This window comes from Papio anubis, chromosome 12 (genome assembly GCF_008728515.1).
Source record: "Papio anubis isolate 15944 chromosome 12, Panubis1.0, whole genome shotgun sequence".
Taxonomy (NCBI): Eukaryota; Metazoa; Chordata; class Mammalia; order Primates; family Cercopithecidae; genus Papio; species Papio anubis.
This window is the reverse complement of record NC_044987.1, coordinates 45,710,089-45,731,743: the sequence shown is the minus strand read 5'-3', so window position 1 is coordinate 45,731,743 and position 21,655 is coordinate 45,710,089. Positions and strand designations below refer to the sequence as shown.

The 21,655-nt window shown below is 37.9% G+C and overlaps 1 protein-coding gene across 6 annotated transcripts in view; it reads right to left on the bottom strand.

The window, feature by feature from the left end:
• Nucleotides 1-21,655, bottom strand: part of GRM5 (glutamate metabotropic receptor 5) — a 573,536-nt gene that overhangs the window by 20,607 nt on the left and 531,274 nt on the right. For 4 of the 6 annotated variants that reach the window (XM_017948834.3, XM_017948836.2, XM_017948835.3 and 1 more), the window contains one exon: nt 943-1,038. The exons of the other annotated variants lie outside the window; for them this stretch is intronic. In XM_017948834.3, coding sequence (XP_017804323.1) covers nt 943-1,038 — 96 coding nt within the window. The remainder of the gene's footprint in view (nt 1-942; nt 1,039-21,655) is intronic. 6 annotated transcript variants of the gene reach the window in all.

The window sequence follows — 21,655 nt, the reverse complement described above, 5'->3', positions numbered from 1 at the left end:
CCACCATGCCTGGCTAATTTTTGTGTATTTAGTAGAGATGGGGTTTCACCACGTTGGCCAGGCTGTTCTTGAACTCCTGACCTCAGCTGATCTGCCCGCCTCGGCCTCCCAAAGTGCTGGGATTACAGGCGTCAGCCACCGTGCCCAGCCCCAGGGCCCTTTTCTTAAAACCAAGTCCCATGCAATAAAGCACGTTTATTTCATGCAACACAGCTTAGTTAATGCTTATAGTTCCAAATACTCCGGTTTACTAGGTACAACTCAATCGGGAGTGCCTAGTATAAAGGAACATGCACAGCACAGCAACAGAGAATGTTTATCACCAAACACAAGGAAGTAAAGGAGATGCAAAGCTATGGTAGCTAGAGGAGGATTAGCTTTCCTGATTTCAGTTCGAGAAAAGCCACTTATCTCTACAGTCCACTAGTTTGGAAAGGCATTTGCCCTTGGCTGTGAGATGATGTTATATTCAAAGTAAGTCATATTAATTTCTAGGCTTGTCCAGGATCAGGGGCTGGAGTCTTCCCTCAATTGTAGTCCTTTCCTTAAAACCAGTTCTAAGCTTTTGCATTTATTTTATTAAGTAATTGGATAGCCCTGAAATATGAATTTCCTCCAATCTCTTCCACTTTGCAAACTCCAGAACCGTTTGACCAATAAGTTAAAATCCAGAGGAGGACTGACTGTGAGCTAAGGCTTCAGACATGCAAAGCGCACAACCCTGGGAAACAGCAGCATCTGGGACAGGAGGCTCCCATTACTACACATGAGGACGTTATAGGTTTTGCAAATCAAACACACACAGAAAACCAGTAGTAGCCCAGGTTGGACACACTGTATGGGTTGCACAGTTGAGTGAGGACCCAGACCAGGGAGCCACCTGTTCCTCTAGCTTGCATACATTTATTTCACACCACCTCAGGCCACTCATCATTTGCTTACCTGCTCATTGTTGCTCTCCCACCATTCCCCATACTCCCTTTGGGGGTGAAACACTCTATTTCCGACTTGTGCTGGGCCAGTCTCCTGTCTTTGTACCTGGTAAGCATGAACAAGGACAGGAGCAAACAGAAAGACGTGATTGTGTGCTTAACTGCCAGGCTGAGGAAGGGCCGTGACTGTGGAGATGGTCACCCTGTGTCCAAACAGGGGTTCCTGCTTCTCAATGCAATGACCAACCTTTGATACTTATTAGATGAATGTGATGGCATATGGACAACATCAGGGATGATGTTGTTACTTTTTGGTTAAACCACATGTAACTCATTCTTTCACATTGACTATTAAACTGTGAATGTGTCACATTTAATAGTGAATGGTAAAAGGTGTGCAATTTCTAGCATCTTAGAAAAAGATGAATATCAATCAATACATTAGAATCTATTCAGTGCTTACCATGTGTCAGACATTATCCTAGAACTTTACCTAAATTGTATCCTGGAAATAGCTCTGGACCAGAGGCTTTGTTATTTCCATTTTACTCATGAAGAAGCCTAAGATTATAGAGGTTAAGTAAATGAATCAAAGATTAGTCAATTAAGTAAGTGGTTGGGTTGGATTTTGAATACAGGGAATCTAAGTTTAGAGACCACACTTTAGCCATTATAATATGTTGCCTTCCATTATCAAGTTTTTAAGCTAATTATTATCTTGAACAAACCCTCCTTGAGTGATACCATTCTGGATGTTGTTAGACACTGGTAATAACAGAGGAGAGAAGACATGTTCTTTGGATATGAAAAGTTTCTATAACCATTAAGCAGAAGTTTGACTGTCAGTACTGGGATGCCTCCATTATTAGAGTGTGGCTCAGACAGCTTTTGTATTATAACTGGCAGTTCACCACCCTTTGAAGATACCAGATAGTTCATCTAAAATGAGTTATGAGATTCCCAACATTACTCTTCTACATGGTGCATCAAGATGAGTTCTTGTACCTCAATGACAGTTTTTTGAGCTAACATGATTTCACAGAAATAACCTCTTTTACTCATTGGTTTGAATCTGTGAGGTTGTTAAAAAAGAACTGCTATTTCCATTTGCCAGATGAGGAAGCTAGATTTACTTAACTGACTTCATGAAAGTCACAAGCCTCATCAGTAGAGAATAACCACCAGTGGAGCTTGCAGGGGCCCAAAGCTCTTAAGGTTTTATCACCTTTTCACTAAGCTAGAGCCTGGTACTATACCACTTCATCCACCTTCCTGGTATCCAATAGGCTATGATAAAGGGAGTTACGATTATAAGACGTATTTACCTCAGTACAGTCACATTCTTTTTAGTTTATTTTCCTGCTGTTTCAAAAGTAGTATAAAATAAAACAAAATGTAACAAAGTCATCATCATTATTGATCCTGGGGCAGAGGCCTTCCCCTTAACATTTTCCCTTCTAAAATGTTTGAAGTATCTAGTATTTGAAGAAAAATGGCTTATTACATCAAGCAAAATGAATTTAATGGATTACCTATTTAGTGGACATTAGTTGAGCATTTATTAAATCCTATGTAATGGACTTTATACTACAGATGTAAAGATAAGTAATCTGCAGGCCCTGCCTGATAGAACTTACATAAGAGTAGGAGAAGGAAGGAAAGAAGAAATACGTACACAAGTAACTTTACATGTAGGCATAAAGAAGAGAGGAAAAGAACTTAGGGACTTTGTTAAAGGAGGTAAATCGTCAGACCAAGCTAGATTGAGTAGACTTAACTTTACTAAAGAAAATACCTTAGAAGTACCAATGGCCAAATGATGCTCCATGTTTCAATGTAAAATATTTTGTGCTTATTTGTGAATTGGATTGTTCAACCAAAATACTGCTCTACAGCTCAGATTAAAAGAATATTGATAGAATAATAAATTATTGGTGGTCATTCAGTTCCTTACAAAGGGATCCTTAACATATTTTTGAATATCTTCTCTTAGGCTAATTGTGAATTAATCATTAAATATTTCACAGATGAGTTAAGAAACCTACAGGCTTCATGCTTATAAGCTCTTCTCTCTCTTTCTCTTTCTCTTTCTCTCATGACCACACACACTCTGCCAGGTGACCTCTGTTTATGAAATATGGAATGGATCCTAAGCCTCCTATTCTATCAAACTCTAACCTCTGTGAAGAAAAGGAATGCTTACACACTGCTGGTGGGAATGGAAATGAGTTCAGCCACTGTGGAAATCAGCTTGGCAGTTTCTCAAAGAACTTAAAACAGAACTACCATTTGACCCAGAATTCCCATTATTGGGCAAATACCTAAAGGAATATAAATCTCTCTACCATAAAGACACATCCATGTGTATATTCACTGCAGCACTATTCACTATAACAAAGTCATGGAATCAACCTAAATGCCCATCAATGGTAAACTGGATAAAGAAAATATGGTACATATACATCATAGAATACTATCCAGTCATAAAAGGATTGAGATCATGTCCTTTACACATGGATAGCACAGGAGGGCATTATCCTAACCAAACTAATGGAGAAACAGAAAACCAAGTACATCATGTTTTCATTTATAAATGGGAGCTTAACATTGAGTACGTATGGACACAAAGGGAAAAATAGACACTGGGGCCTCCTTGAGGGTGGAGGGTGGGAGGAGAGTGAGGATCAAAAAACTACCTACTAGGTACTATACTTTTTACCTGGGTGATGAAATAATCTGCACATTATGCCCCTGTGACACACGACTTACCTATAAAACAAACCTGCACATACACCCCTGAACCTAAAAGTTTAGAAAAACAATAGAAATGACAAAAAACAAAAAAACCTAACTGCTTTTGGTAAAAACTTTCACTGGCATATAAAAAAGAAAATTTCAAAACAAACAATAATAACAAAACTCATTTTAAAAATGTGAGCAATATCTTAGACTTTTTAGAACTTCCAAGCAGTTTCTATATTCAATGCAAGCTGAAAATGGCATTAATGCAGAATGGAAAACTCATCATTGCTTTCAGATAGGACCCTTCTTGCCTGTCTGTACCTGTAATTATATTCACCAGATATTTAAATAGACCACGTTTTTATTCATTCATTCACTTACTCATTATCCCATTTACCGGTAATTTGCTGTTCAAAGTTACTAATAGCTTTAACAGTCTCAACTGTTGAGTTTAAAAACTCAACATTTTGTTTTCCAGTTGAGTTTATTTTAGAAGTATGGAATTGTCAATTAAAAATAGTTTAAGCTTTTCAGAATTTACAGTTGATGAAATATCAATTTTAAAATTTCATTTCTTTTACATAATAAATTTATATATCAGACACTAAAACACACATACACTCATACTTGCGAGGCACTGTTTTAAGTGCTTTGCAAGTATTAACTCACTTTTCAAATGAAATGTTTAATTTACTATAGTTATATTCAAAGTTATAATAAAAGTAATAATGACAAAATATTGAGCATGTCAGGCTGTTTGCTGTACACTATTGTAAATTATTAAAACAACTGTACAAAGCAGCTGCTATTATTCTCATTCTGATGAGGCCGACACTGAGGATCAGTGTCAGTAAGCCCAACATCATGTGGTTTAAGAGCAGGGAGCTCAAGGTTAAAAATCAGGTTTCTCTGATTCTAAAGCTCATGCTATTTCCATTATTTTTTCCTCTAAGTGACAATGTTACTATGTTTAAAAACAAAATTACAAAAGTTTATTATTTACCTTTTCTCTCCTTGACCCCGTTTTGCAAATAAGTAGCAAAGTTATCAAGCACAAGCGGTAGAGGATCTAGTGATAGGACTTTAAATTTTGTTACTTCACTTAGGTCCCTATGTCTGTACCATGCAGGTTTAGTTTACATCATTCAAAACCATTTACTGAATAGTCCATGTGCTGGGCACTGTGATAAGGAGCACATGGGTGACTATGTCACTGATAAGGTCACAGCCTTGATTGAGAAGATGAAATGTAAACAGATAATTTCCAAAGAGTGTAAGAAGTTTTATTATAGAAACAAATACAAGAAGGGCTACTTAATCCATACTAGATTGGCAGAGAACACTTTAGTGAGATATGATATGTAAGACAAATCTGAAAAATTGAGTAGACATGCACCGTGGAAAGATGAATTAGGCATAGGAGAGAAAATCAAGTGCAAACATGTAGAGAGGTTTAGCAGCATGGTATATACTGGGAAACACTGTTTAGTAATTTTTATTGTAAGAAGTATAAAATAAGAGGAGGTCAAAAGGGAAAGAAGATGGAGAAGTATATAAAAATGATGAATTTACTAGTTGATTATGAGATGTCATTGTGGAATCTTTATGCTAGATAAAACAGGATCAGAGTTGACATTTAGATAAAATGCAATGGACTTGGAGGAACAAAACTAGAGATAGAGAAATACTACTACAATTATGCACGTGAGAGATGATAAGCTAATGCTTAGGGTAGTGATAATGCAGATGAAAAATAGAGTACAGTTTCAAGACTATTTAGGAGGCAAAAATGAGTAGGATTTATTGGATGATGAGTATAATTGGGAGAAGTATAGAATGCTACCCCAGTTACTGTATTGGATAGTGCAATTAACTGAGTTAAGAAAATACAAGAGAAGGAGTATATTTGGGGAAGGAAATAAAAAGCTTCCTTTTGGAATATTTGATTTGAGATACTGGTGGAACATCCAAGTGGACATATTCAGTAGACACATGAGTATAAACATTTGGAGGTTAGAGGATTGTTATACACAGGGGAGCTCTCAGCATACTGATGGTTACAAATAAAATGAGAATAGTTGAAAAGACTCAGAACAGGAAAACTATGTAGACAGTGGAAAGAAGAGGTGAATAGCCATGCTCATTCTACCTGTCCAAAAACTTTCATAACACTGTTTTTTTTTTATTAATTTATTATTATTATACTTTAAGTTGTAGGGTACATGTGCATAACGTGCAGGTTTGTTACATATGTATACTTGTGCCATGTTGGTGTGCTACACCCATCAACTCGTCATTTACATCAGGTATAACTCCCAATGCAATCCCTCCCCCCTACCCCCTTTCCATGATAGGCCCCGGTGTGTGATGTTCCCCTTCCCGAGTCCAAGTGATCTCATTTTTCAGTTCCCACCTATGAGTGAGAATATGCGGTGTTTGGTTTTCTGTTCTTGTGATAGTTTGCTAAGAATGATGGTTTCCAGCTGCATCCATGTCCCTACAAAGGACACAAACTCATCCTTTTTTATGGCTGCATAGTATTCCATGGTGTATATGTGCCACATTTTCTTAATCCAATCTGTCACTGGTGGACATTTGGGTTGATTCCAAGTCTTTGCTATTGTGAATAGTGCTGCAATAAACATACGTGTGCATGTGTCTTTATAGCAGCATAATTTATAATCCTTTGGGTATATACCTAGTAATGGGATGGCTGGGTCATATGGTACATCTAGTTCTAGATCCTTGAGGAATCGCCATACTGTTTTCCAATAACACTGTTAATGTAAGTATTCCCTTAAAACATTTACTGAAAAAAAAATTTTGATGAGTGCCTTTTATATGCTAGACATGGAGTTCAAGGTTCTTCAATCTTATAAACTTATGTCTTCTTATAAACTCTAGATTTCTAGATTTATGCTCAATACAGCTTTGACACTTTATAGGCCAGAAGCTTGGCATGAAAACCTCTCACAATAGATTTAATAAATGTCAGAATGTCTTATTCTGAAGTAAGATTTGGTTATCTTCTCTAAAGATTTTTGTTGTTCTTCTTCTTGTACCTTCTTTGTCAAGGAATTTCTAGCTCCTCTGTACTCAGTTCTACAAGAGCTCATGTTCTTCTGGTAAATCTAAAAGATATGTAGGTAAGAATAACTTAGGATTGGATAGTAAATGTGATTTTCCATTATTATTTGGATCAAAAATTTCATTTCTTCACCTCAATTCCTCTTTCCTACCAATATCTACTGAATATTGGGTTACTGAAATTTCTATACTGGCTATGTGATTCAGAATGCATAAATGAGTGCAGAATGAAGTGAAAGACTAGAAGAAAATAAACAAGTTTAAATAATATATGTGTATATTAGGTGAAATAGCAGATAGATGGAGAATTATGCCTGAAGCTGGCAGAAAAGGAGAGATTTTGATATTGGAAATAACGATGCCTTATGTGAAGTTGATCAAGTCTGAGTAAGGGACCAGTAATAGGAATGTTAAAATGTGTTAGAACTGGGGGAGAAAAGAAGTTTTGTACTCATCTGTCCTTCATACAAACACTAAATTCACTGAGAATGATAGCAGGGCTTGGGATGGACAATACTTTACCCAGAAGTTGACAGTAAATAGTAGTTATAAATGAAGCTAAAAGATAGAGGGATAACTACATTCCATGAGTCTCAATTGAATCAGTTTTAATTTTCACATTTTTGTACGAAAGGGTGTGAAATATGTCTGGAAGCAGCGCTGAGTTGCTGACCTCCATCTCTGTGTCCTGTGAAACACGTGATATAGAAGAATAAGTAACTTTACTTGAGAGAGATACAGGGGTAGAAATGTCCTTTGGAGGGAACTGGGTTTCAGTTTAAGAAAACAATAATAACAGAGTGTTTAGTGATAGAGGTTGAATAAGAAGGGAGGTTTATCATTAAATAGGAATTATAGACAGGGCCTCTATATGGTTTGGAAGGGAAAGGTCAGTGGATGAAGCAAAGAGCAATATATAGAAGTCGAATTTACAAATGTGCTACAATTTATGAGATGCTAGGAAGGTTCCATTGATGAATTCTTCCCTCATCTTTCCCTAATGCCAAGGAGCAAATGTTTTCCATCCTCTACGAGTGAGGACACTCAAGATGCAAATGCTATTGTGAATAAATATCCCATGGCATATTTCGAGACATGTTTTCTGATAGATATTGCAGACTATCTGAGAGCATATTTGGTTAAAAATGAGTGGGGAAAGAGCCTAAGCTTCCTAGAGAGTTCAAGAATGGAGGGGAAAAAACACAGTAAATGAGACAGCTAAAGGCACCCAAGGCACATTTCCCTTACCCCAGTTTGGTCATAGGCTTATCCTCCTCCAGGTTTTGTTCTTTCCAATAGATAAAATTGTCTTAAAAAATAATTTTCTTTTGCCACTTTCTCTCTCACACTGACGTCTACTATGCCCCACAGTCTACCCCTTGAAGGAGCATTGTGCTAAGCCTTGTGAGCACTTAAGCTCGTTTTCCATTCCTAAGCTAGTTGTCATTCAGCTTAGTGAAAACCACAGGGAGATATTTTCTTATATGTGTAGAAACCACAGTATACCTATTTTACTTTATGCTATAATGCTTTAAACTATTCATAGCAAAAACACAGCATGATTTCTCTAAGAAGTCTGTGAAAGGGAGTTGGAAAATGTTGCATATTTCACATATGTCTTTTGTGTAAATTTTAGTAACTCAATATGGAATGGACAATAATGAGGCAGGAGGGTAAGGCTGGGGAGTAAGTGGGTAGGAGTATGTTCTTCAAGGAAGCCTCTCATTTAAACCAATATAGATGCATCCCATTTACAGAGCAAATTTAAATTCTCTCTTTCCTCAACTACTTTCTGTTATTTAGAATAGAAGTATGGTATAAGCAGAGAAAAACGATATGGGAGGAAGAGCCTTTTTGGCCAAGAAAGTGCAAAAAATAGTAAAAGTTATCGAGTGAGGGACATTTGAACTATAGTCATATGACAAGTTGCTATGAATGTTATGGAAAATCCTATAAGGAATTTTCGTACCAAAATTGCAGTAAATATGGCAGAGTTTTAAGACTAAGCTTGAGCAAAAACATGGAAATCCAGAGACTTAAAGAAAAATGACCACGTGAATAACCCTAAACGTAGTGCCTGCATTATATAAGCCCTCAACCAACATTTTCTGAGGGAATACCTCCATGAATAAGTGAACAAAATGAAATTGTAACTTTAGGGATTATCAAATCTCCAACGGGCTTTGCTGTTATTTGTTTTGTTTTTAATAATAAATACAAACCGAAGACATTCTGTACAAGTTGGTCAAAAGATCAAGGAAGATGGAAAATATTAAAGATGTTTATGGAAAATGGTAACTAATGTAGAGAGTTTTAAGATAAAGTAATTGAATCAACCCAAATGTCCATCAGTGACAGACTGGATTAAGAAAATGTGGCACATGTACACCATGGAATACTATGCAGCCATAAAAAAGGATAAGTTTGTGTCCTTTGTAGGGACATGGATGCAGCTGGAAACCATCATTCTCAGCAAACTATCGCAAGAACAGAAAACCAAACACCTCATATTCTCACTCATAGGTGGGAACTGAACAATGAGATCACTTGGACTCGGGAAGGGGAACATCACACACTGGGGCCTATCATGGAGAGGGGGTAGTGGGGAGGGATTGCATTGGGAGTTATACCTGATATAAATGACGAGTTGATGGGTGCTGACGAGTTGATGGGTGCAGCACAGCAACATGGCACAAGTATACATATGTAACAAACCTGCACGTTATGCACATGTACCCTAGAACTTAAAGTATAATAATAATAATAAGAAAAAAAGAAAAAAGGAGGAAAGAACAGACTTTTTCACTTGTACATTGTAATCAGTCAGCACATACTGTAGGCTCCATCTGCAAAACATACCTACAATCTGACCATTTCTCACCAGTATTTATTACCCTGGCCCAAGCCACCAATACCTTTTAAAATCGTAATAGTTTCTTAAACTGGTTCTGCTTTGTCCCTTATAAATTTCCCCAACCCTGACCAAATCCATCCCACCCTCCACCTAGCAAGCAGAATATCCTGTCAAAATAGAAATCTTTTCATATCATTCCTCTGCTCAAAACGCTGCTACCCATTTCTCTCAGTAAATTATGAATTTTTTAATTATGTTTTACAAATCCCTACACTTACCTCCCACTCCCTGACTATCTCTCTGATCCCCAAACTCACTTTTTTCTCCTTTGCTCACATTGCTTCATCTACAATGATCTTCTTGTTGCTTGAAGACACCAGATATCCTCCCAGCACAGTGTCTTTACTTTGGCCATTTCCTCTACCTTTAATGCTTTCCTTAAAAATATCCTCAAAGTTTAGTTCTTTCAAATTTTTGCCTAAATGTCACTTTCTCAATACATCCTGCCATGACCACCCTATTTAAGAAGGCAACTACCACTCTACTCTTTCTGTTACCATTTCTTGCTTTTATCAGGAACACTTACATGAAATAATTTATATTTTACTAATTTATTTTATTTATTCTCTCTTTTCCCCCAGTGGAATCTGTGATAGAATGCAAGGTCTATGAAGGCATGGGTTCTGTACTGTATGCTTCACTGCTATCTTCCCAGTGCCTATGATATTATAGGTAATAATATTTATTGAATGAGGGTATGCATGAATGATTGACAAAAAGGAGAATTATAAACCAAGAAATTTGCAGAAATAATGAGGAGTCAAATGTTAATTCCGGGAAAATGTCTCCAGAACACATCAGAGGTCTTCAGGGAGCCCCTTCCATCACAGATCTGGAGGCCTAGGAGGAAAAAGTAGTTTCATGGGCCAGGCGTCGGGTTCCTGAGCTGTGTGCAGCCTAGGGATTTGGTGCCCTGCATCGCAGCCACTCTAGTTATGGCTGAAATGGGTCAACATAGAACTCAGATTTTTGGCTTCAGAGGATGCAAGCCCCAAGTCTTGGCAGCTTCCATGTGGTGTTGAGCCTGTGGGTACTCAGAAGTCAAGAACTGAGGTTCAGGAACCTCCACCTAGATTTCAGAAGATGTATGAAAATGTCTGATGTCCAGGCAGAAGTTTGTTGCAGGGGTGGGGCTTTCATGGAGAACCTCTGCTAGCACAGTGCAGAAGGGAAATGTGGAGCTGGAGTCCTCACAGAGTCCCTACTGGGGCACTGCCTAGTGGAGCTGTAAGAAGAGGGCTGCTGTCCTCCAGATGCCAGAATGGTAGATCCACTGACAACTTGTACCATGTGCCTGGAAAAGGGGCAGACACTCAACACCAGCCTGTGAAAGCAGCTGGGAGGGAGGCTGTACCCTTCAAAGCCACAGAGGCAGAGCTGCCTAAGACCATGGGAGGCCACCTCTTGCATTAGCGTGACCTGGATGTGAGACATGAAGTCAAAGGATATTAGTTTGGAAGTTTAAGATTTGACTACCCTGGTGGATTTTGGACTTCCATGGGACCTGTTGCCCCTTTGTTTTGGCCAATTTCTCCCATTTGGAATGGCGGCATTTACCTAATTCCTGTAAAATCCCATTTTATCTAGGAAGTAACTAACTTGCTTTTGATTTTACAGCCTCATAGGTGGAAAGGACTTGCCTTGTCTTGGATGAGACTTTGGACTGTGCACTTTTGAGTTAATGTTGAAATAATTTGAGACTTTAGGGGACTGTCAGGAAGGCATGATTGGTTTTGAAATGTGAAGTTATGAGATTTGGGAGGGGCTAGGGCAGAATAATATAGTTTGACTCTGTTTCCCCACCCAAATTTTATCTTCAGTTGTACTCCCATAATTCCCATGTGTTGTGGGAGGGACCTTGTGGGAGATAATTGAATCATGGGGGCAGTTTCCCCCATACTGTTCTCGTGGTAGTAAGTCTCACGAGAGCTGATGGTTTGATAAGGGGAAACTTGTTTTGCTTGGCTATCATTCTCTCTTTGCCTGCCGCCATCCTTGTAAGATGGGACTTGCTTCTCCTTGCCTTCCGCCATGATTGTGAAGCTTCCCCAAGTCATGTGGAACTGTAAATCCAATTAAACCGCTTTCTTTTGTAAATTGCTCAGTCTCGGGTATGTCTTTGTCAGCAGCGTGAAAACCAACTAATACAGTTATATGGAAGACACTTATTTTTAAAAATATTTGCCTTTCCTTTGCATTGTCACATTCTTCTTAACAAGCCATCCCATCCTTACCTTCAGGATGTAGACACTGATTCCACTAAGATTATAATAGTAATTATCAGATTCACTTGTCACTTTACTCATCAGTTTTAGCCAATGATCATGGGAGAGAGTCTTCTGGAGACTTCTGAGAACTATTTCTTTAGTACTAATAAAACACTGGAAAACATAGTCTCTTTTTTCTGTGGACAGTGGTCTGGATCTGATACCTGACAATGCTCCAACCATATGGCAGGCATGAGAGAAGCTAAGTCAACATTTCAAAAACTGTGGTCCAGTGATTCAGTGGTAGACTGGAAAGGTCAAATTAGGTCCTTGTGCCATTGTGTCCTTTAAGCTATTGAATTAGCCTTTTTAGTGTCAGAAATTCTTTTTATGTGAGATTAATTTGCTTATCATTTAAGCCACTTTGAGTTAGGTTATAGATTTTCTGAGGCTGAAATCCTCCTATCCACTGTACTTGGTTTCATTAGTTTTTCTCCCAAAACTGAGTCTAAGAATTTCTGAAATTGTTTATAGCATTTACTTAGGTTTAACTGCTTGTAAATTTTGTGTGTCTCTCTCTGTGTGTGTATGCATGTGTGTGTGTATATATGATGAATCTAAAGAAATTACTAACAAATAGTTTAGTTTTACTTAGATGTTTGTGTTCTTTTAAATAATGCTCCTATCTGTATGTACCATTTATATAAAAGAAGTGTGAGAGTTAATAAGTTAGATTTGTAAGTAGCAAAAAAGAGAGAGAGAGATTGTTTTCTCAATAATCCACACTTAGAGAAAGCCTAAACAATTGGTCCTTATAATCATGGAACAAATAATGCTTGTTCATTTCCTGAAAGCTAGGCTAGTTACAGTCATAACTAGTTACTGTGGGTTTAGCGTTACATTCTTAAACTGATTAGGTAATGGGAAATGATTCGGCTCATAGCACTGAAGCCTTATAACTACTCTGAAAATGCTTTTGTTCACATATATTGAAGAATTGGCATGGGCTTATACATATTTAATAAAAATTGTTTTCAATTATCTTTTGTGTAATTTGAGTAAGAAAGTGTCACGCACACAAAAAAGAAAATGAACCTCAGTGTGCTTATGTGCTTATTCCTTATTAGTCAGTGACAGATCCATATACAAGTAGTCCTGCCTCAACTCAATGATGATTTTGGAATTCCTTTTCAGGCACCATCTTCTTTGAGACCAATTATAGCAAATTTTGGAGCCGGTTTTTATTTCTTATCTCTCTCTTTCCCTTTGCCTCCCTGGCCTCACACAGAATTTTTCTGACTTTAGTTTTTAATCTTGACTTTGCTATAGTTATTGTATCCACTTCCCCTTTGTACCAACACAAAGCTTTATAACAGCTTTGAGCACATTCAATTCTGTTCCCATGTTGGTTCCTTGAACACCAGCCAAGACCTCAGCTTTTCGACCTCAGGCGAAATTTGGATCAAACATCTACCCCTAGATGATATCTTTAGCGATCACCCAGAAACACAGTTTATAATTTTAAAACATCTTAGGGAAAATATATGAGGTAGAATATTGCACATTGCTTCTTATTCTACAGATTTATTGCCACATTCCTTTTAGGACCATCCTAATTTTGGATCTTGGCAGTCATAAAGTGAAGAGAGAAACTATGGTGCAATATACTTTTGAATAGCATTCACATTATTATAGAAAAACTTTCCCTATATCATTTAATTTTCTTAACAAACTCAGCAATGTAATTATCCCCATCCAGCAGATAAGGAAACTGTCGCTCAGAAAGCTTCACAATTTGGTCAAGACCCCATAGCTAGTAAGTCTCAGAAGTGCCACTAGAAACCAGATGTTTTACCTCCAAATCTCATGCTCTTTATTAACAACTTACTTTTTTCTTCATTTTGTGCTTAAAACCCCCTAATTTAAATAATCTGATGGCACATTGGAGGGACCGAAAAGGTTGTGCATAAAGGTAATAGTGTATACTTAGTGGAGCTAGGCTTTGAGCACAATATACGCTTATTTTTTAAAAGGTCAAATTTGATTACATAATGGTCAAGTGGGATAAATCACCCTCTGGGCCCCTTGCTAACATGCAAACAGATTGGCATTTCTCTGGCTGGAGTTTTCCTAGACAGAAATACACCAAAAATCTGAAGGCTGTAAAAGAGGCATCACTGAGAAGACCTGACAATCAGTTTCGATGTGTGGGATGCAGTGTGATAGCAGAAGACAGACAGGGACGAGGTGGTAGAATATTTTAACAACTTCAAAGTGTTACAAAGAGAGCTGAAGGAAAGCCCAAGTCAGCCTTCCAAGTCAAACTGATTAGAGGAAAATTCTAGATGAAGACAGAAGGGAAGTCATTACGGATCTTTGGGTTAGAGGGAAAGAGTGGAGCCAAATGTAAAAAGATCAATATTATGCAGTACTATTGCAAAGCAATTCCTTTCTTCAGTATCATCTCTCAACCTTCTATGTATCTATATATGTAAATATATTGGAATGATTTACTAGATATTCCATCAGATCTTGTGGTCTCCATGCGCAGAAAAACATCTTTTGCCCAGACTTGAAATGTCAACTTGATTCATTCAGATAAATCAGATTAAAAACAAAAATTGAGCATGATTAATAGCTCTAGAAACTAATGGCAAAGTGAACATAAGTTGCAAAATGATTTGAGAAATTGCCAGGTAACATAATTCACTGTGTTCTATGAAAATAACGGAAAGGTAAAAGCTGAAAAATGGGGGAGCAATGCAAAGAAGGAATTAAAAAGTAAAAAATCAGCTGTATTGACTCAGTAATTCTAAGGAAACAATTCAACATAAGCACAAAGGTTTCTGCACAAAGATTTTTTTCCTTCAATGTTATAGAAAACAGAAAAAAAAAAAACCCTCAACAAAACAAGAACAAACCAACCACTGGAGAATAGTTTAATAAATTACAACCTAGCAATATTATGGAAATATGTTAAATTTTGTATTGAGTAAAGCCTTTCATTTAGCTTCTGAAGAATTCCCAAAGGATGTATTTTAATCCTACTTATGATGAGAGCTTGTTTTCAGATATGAATCATCATAAGTCATTGCCATTTTATTGTGTACTTTCCTTCAACATTACTATTTGTTGCACAATCAATAGAAATTCAGGAAGATACAGATTTTAAAACCAATCTGAAGGTGCTTTACAAGCTTATACGACATCCTTAATAGGGAAAACTTTTCAAGGAGGAACAAAATGTTAACTATAAGAAGGGTCTCCATAGGAAACATTTCATTATAGCATTAATTAAAAGTTGCTAGTTTCTATCTTATAGGACTGAGGAATTTTCAGACAATTAACTTATTATTTCTAAAGAGAGATGGGTAGTTTTCCAACAGAGATTTTTCCTTACATTTTTATACATGAACAACTGGAAATGCTGTGAAGTCAGATGAAGCTAGATAATAAATATAATTAGAGCCATCATTTACTGAGCACTTGGAATATTCCATACACAATTCTGAGTCCTTGAATTTACTGATTTAACCATTGCAACAGTCTTTTGAGTTAGGTGCTATTATTATTATTCCTACTTTACAAATGAAGAAGAACTAGGACACAGAAGATTAAGTGACTTGCCCAGGTTACTAGATTGGTCAATTGGTCACAATTGTGAGGTAAATTGCTTCTCACTAAAATGCTGGCTACAAACAGTAGCTGTGCCATTTGTTAAACCTAGTTCTGTCTTTAAATGGCTTAAGGGATACAGGCTACTGTAGTGTTTTTCAAACCTTATCATTTTTTTCCCCATAATCTCCTTGACTTGAGCCACTGCCTATGCGTTTACTTGAGCCCTTTCTACCCTTTTGGATAGGAAGACTGATTCCTCTGTGATACTAACTTTGGTTACAATTTGCACCAGCATCTTGATTTTCTTAGTCTGGGGACTGATGGAGCCTAAACCTCAGTAGTGCTCGATGGAAGCAGATTTTTTCTAAAGCTGATGGAGTATCAGAGTCCCTCACTCACGGATGCCCCTAGCAAGGCCCTGTTTCTATTTCTGTATTCACATTTTGTAATCTTTTTCTTAAATAAAGCTCCCCAAGTAGAAGGAACTTTAGGTCTCACAAAGCCTGGATCTACCTGTTTACCAGAGTTCGCCTTTGACCCATAAGGGAATCATAAACCAACTGTGTTTATGCTCATGGGGTCGATTATGCTTTCTGAATTACAATTTCCCCATACATAAAATGGAAATATTCAGGATCAGGTAAGATAATTCATGTAAAATGCTTAATTTTAGTAGTAGTTGTTTCATAATGTGGCTTTCATATCTGTCATTTTTTTCTGTACTAATAACTTCTATAACCAGGCAGGCTTTTCCCAGATAGCTCTGATACAAAATACTTCCTGTTTTCTCCACATGCTCCCTAATACGTATGAAATAGTGCTTCGTTATATGAGACATAACCAATATAATCTCCATTAATTCTTTTAGGTTAATGCAACTTTGATTTTCTTACCTCCATCTGGACCTACCTCCAGTGGTAGAATGTGGGAGATCTGTCTGCTCCCACATTCCCTAATTTATGCTGCTGCAATTTAGGCTGGATTTGAAAATGATATAGAGACAAATGATGCTCTTCCCTTTACTTCATCTCAGGCTGTCTCCCTTGTTAATCTGTAGTAGGGCCTATTCTCTTCCTTCACACCAATTATTACAAATTATAATTAAATATCTGCCTACTAGTTTAGTAACTGTCTTTTTCACTACACTGTAAACTTTATGGGTACACGGGTACGGGGCTGTTCTTTTAACAAGCATCTAGAGATAGGGCCTAGTATAGAGCAGCAACCCAACAAGTGAAATGGTAAAAGCAGGGACATTTATCAAAGGCAAAGCAGTAATATTTATCTAAACCTAACTACATCAAAATGAACCTCCCCCTTCTATCCTACACAAAAGTTCATTCACCAGTTCTTGTCTCAACTAAAGCATTCTGTTTGCCACCCTCCTTCTTCCTCTGGCCTTCTTCCTTTACCTTTGTTGCCCTTTTAACCCCTCCTGTCCTAACTCAACTCATAAAACTTGTCTTTTTTTTTCCTCATTCCTTTGTCTTTGGACTACTTAGAAACAAAAAAAGCTTTCTACATTTTGTCAAGAAGCTTAGTTCCCAATTATTTCAGGATTTAAAATAACGATTTTCACAAGAACAAGATGAGATGGGGTGGAGGAAGGAGTTTGGGATTTTTTTTTTTTTTGCCTATATACATGTGAGGGGTGAAGACTGAAGGGAGGGGAATCATGCTTACTTTTGATAGTTACAGCTGCCCAAGAGTGGGAATGACACCCAGGGAGAGAGAAGCAGTTCTGGAAAGTCCTGGGCATGCAATTACAGGTAGCTAGTATAAGTTGTGCACTCACATAGCCATCAAAAGAATCATCTCCACTTCATGACACTGGGAGGAGGGAACTAAAATCACAAGTCTATGACTAGAGATTACCTTTCCACTTCCTCTATTCTTCATCACGTTGCCCTTTTTTTAATTTTAATTTTTATTTATTTTATTTTTTTGAGACAGAGTCTCACTCTGTCACCCAGGCTGGAGTGCAGTGGCGTGATCTCAGCTCACTGCAAGCTCTGACTCCTGGGTTCACACCATTCTCCAGCCTCGGCTTCCTGAGTAGCTGGGACTACAGGTGCCCACCACCATGCCTGGCTAATTTTTTGGTATATTTAGTAGAGATGGGGTTTCACCATGTTAGCTAGGATGGTTTCAATCTCCTGACCTCATGATCCATCCGCCTCAGCCTCCCAAAGTGCTGGGATTACAGGCGTGAGCCACTGTGCCTGGCCCCATCACATTGTCTTAAGAGTATGATTTTAATAAAGGTAATTATATTTCTCCTGGTTTTAGGATAACATTTTATGGTTAATTATAATCACACATGATTACAACAGATGGATTTCCTAATTTTGTCGTTTCCAAGCAGATTTCCACACTGTCGAGTGTCTATCACAATAAATGAAAGTGAGATTATTTTAATTTCACAATGCAAAATACCCAAAGAAACATTTACTGATGTTTCTTAAGTACTTAGTATTTGCTAGGTCCTAAGCTAGGAGTTTCATTGTGATCTATTATAGATATTAGGAGTTTATCATGTCAGAGTGTGATAAGCTAATGCATGAAGTTAAGTAGTATCCTCTATATACGCACACACACGTGTATAAGCATATATAAATATATAGACACAGACAAATATATATACACACAATCACACACATATACCTATATAAACATACATATAGATAGATATACCATAGCTCTTCAGATTTGTCTAACTTAACTGGGCTTTAGTTTGCCTGAGATGGGCAATATATTATGGTAATTAAGTGTACTGGATTTGGAGATAATTAACAAGGATTTGATTCTCAGCAGTACCACTTACTAGCTATATTGTTATGAATAACTTAGATAAGTTTTTCTCAAGTTTTCTATTCGAATAATGGAAGAAATGCTATGTAATTTACAGGATTGATGTTTTATGTAGATTTTAGCATTTAATTTCACTAAGACACTTAACATGGTTTGGTTCTCTGTCCCCACTCAAATCTCATCTCGAATTGTAATTCTCACATGTCGAGGGAGGGACCTGTAATCTCCATGTGTGGAGGGAGGGAGGTGATTTGGATCATGAGGGGCAGTTTCCCCCCTGCTCTTCTCATGATAGTGAGTGAATTCTTGTGAAATCTAAAGGTTTTATTAGTGGTTCTTCCCGCTTTGCTTTCTCTTATCTTTCCTGCTTCCTTGTGAAGAAGGTGCCTGCTTAACATTTGGCCATGATCATAAGTTTCCTGAAGCCTCCCCAGCCATGTGGAACGGTGAGTCAATTAAACCTCTTTCCTTTATAAATTATCCAGTCTTGTGTAGTGTCTTTACAGAAGTGTGAGAGCAAAGTAATACAGACACTATGACATATGTACTATTATTATCCCCCTTTCACCGATTAAAACAAACAAACAAAAAACTGAGGCACAGAGTGGCTAGGTAGTTTGCTGAAAGTCATACAGTTAGATGAAGCAAAGCCAGGCCTCACATTTGGGCTGTTGAACACTGAGGCTTGTATTGTAGAACACTAGATTAGAGAAAATAACCACAATTACCAAAGGGATGACTAAAAAGAAAAAAAAAAAAAATCAAGCAGAGGGCAAAGAATGAAGAAGAGAAAGAGGAAGAGCAAGCATATTAACAGGCACTACACTCAGAGCTTTTTAAACATTGTTTCAAACATTGTCTCTTTACAACCCTGGGGAGGGGTATTGATGATCCTATTTAAGAGAGATCTATAGGTCACAAAGTTTATAAATGTTGATGTTGGAATTCAAAGCTAGGTTCTTCTGTTTGTAAATAGTATACTTAGACACATATTGTGTATTTTCTAGATACGTGACATAGTTCTTAGTTTTCTACTTGACATCCAGAAAATACATTTTACAGCCTCTCAACTCAAGGAGCTTAGAATCCAATGGGGATGATAAACATCAGTTGTCATAGACAAAAAAATAGAGAACACTAAACTCATGGTAAAGATAATAACACCTGCCGGGTATGGTGGCTTATGTCTGTACTCTCAGCACTTTGGGAGGACGAGGCTGGTGGATCACCTGAGGTCAGGAGTTCGAGACCAGCTTGGCCAACATGGTGAAACCCCGTCTCTACTAAAAATACATAATTAGCTAGGCATGGTGGCACATACCTGTAATCCCAGCTTCAAAGGAGGCTAAGACAGGAGAATCACCTGAGCCCATGAAGTGGAGGTTGCAGTAAGCTGAGATTGGGCTACTGCATTCCAGCCTGGGCGACAGAGTAAGACTTCGTCTGAAAAAAGATAATAATACCTAGGTGTTCTAGAATGAAAACATAAAACTCCTAGAACTAAAATGGAAGATGACATGGTGGAATTTGAACTTAACCTGGCCTGACAGGCACAAGCTTGGCACACTGTGCAGAACAACTATTTGTTAACTGCGTGATAAGAGCTGATTAGGTGAAAAGACATGATATTCTTTATCTGTTACCTTTCTTTCTCACACGAGGCCTTGTAGAGCTGAAGGTTTAGGCTTTCTCCTTCAAGCCTAGAAAGACGGCAGGGTGTAGAATGTGTCGTTGGAGGAAACAAACAGGTGCAAGCTGACTGCCTTGCTTGTAACTGTCACGTTCACCACAAATAAAATAGCAGATTTCTGAAGGCAGGGACCATGTATGTATCCCAGTGCCCACAACAGTGAGTGGGACCTGGCAAGACTCAACAATTTTAAAAAAGTGCTGAATGAGAGAATAAATAAATGAGAAAGAAAAATATTTCAGGGAAGACAGAGAAATCAGAGAAGAGGAAAACAAAAACCCCATAACCAGGACCCATACCATCATGCTATCCTTTTTTTTTTTTTTTTTTTTTTTTTGAGGCCTTTCCTGTCCTCTCTCATAATTATTTCCCATTTTGTATACCCACAGTGTCCCCTACAGAGGATCAAGTTACCTATACCTCTTTACTAACGTTATTTCTTTATGACTCTGAATTTATTATGAAGAGAAAAGTTATCTGGGGGGAAGGATGGTATTTTATTCATTTTTATATCTCCAGTGCCTAACCTATCATCTAGCCCGTAGCAGACAACACGGTTGCTATAGCTTCAATATGTCACCAAAAGTTCATGTGTTGAAAACTTAATTGGCATTGTAATAGTATTAAGAGGTGGGGTATTTGGGGATGATTATTGTGAGGGCTCTGCCCTCACGAATGGATTAATGCTGTTATCATGGGAGTGGGTTAGTTATTGGGGGAGTGGGCTCCTGGTAAAAAGATAAGTTTGTCTCCCATTTTGCTCTCACTCTCTGTCTCTCTCTCTCTCACACACACATACACATACACATGCTCTCTTGCCCTTCCGCAACGGAATGACCCTCACCAGATGCTGGTGCCATGGTCTTGGATTTCCCAGTCTTCAGAACTGTGAGAAATAAATTTCATTTTAAATAATGTTACCCAGTCTGTGGTATTCTGTTATAGCAACACAAAACAGAGTAGGAAAATGGTGAAATGGTACCTATTTATTATGATTGCTTGGGTAATAACATTCACTGAGCAGACAGCCTTGCTTTCCTGTGACTGACTTCTGATCATTCTTTCCTTTCCTAGTTCAGCCTTGTGTTTCCTGCCTGGTTCTCATCTTAAGACTTTTCTACTCCTTGTATTATGGACTTCCTTTAATTCACAAAGCTTAACTTCATTCTCCATAAATGTGTGCATTGCCCCCTTGTGTCTCCTTGAGTGAAACTCCCCACTAACCTCTGTTTTGGGCTTTCTCTCCACTCCTGTGAGGCTCTGCTGCCCTCTATGGGGCCTTGTTCATCACACACTTCTCAGGGCCCAGTTGGATCTGCACTTGGCAACACAGTCCTAGTGTAGGAGTGTCATGACAGTGTGCCAAGCCTCAGCGCTCCTTTGCCTGCTCCCACAGTCCCCAGTATAAAACGTGTGGCTATATAATGCAGTTGATTTAGGAACATTAAACTTGGGCATAAGCAAGCAAGCAAGCAAGTCTATCAAGAACTGAAACCCATCACAAGAGGAGGCTGGAAGAGGCTATCACAGGGTCTTAGTGCTCTTGGTACCAGTGAAATCCTTCACGATGAGTATCACACCCACATCTTGATAGTTTGCACATTATATCAAGGTTTACACTATAGAATCCAGTAGCCAACTAATAAGAATGTTC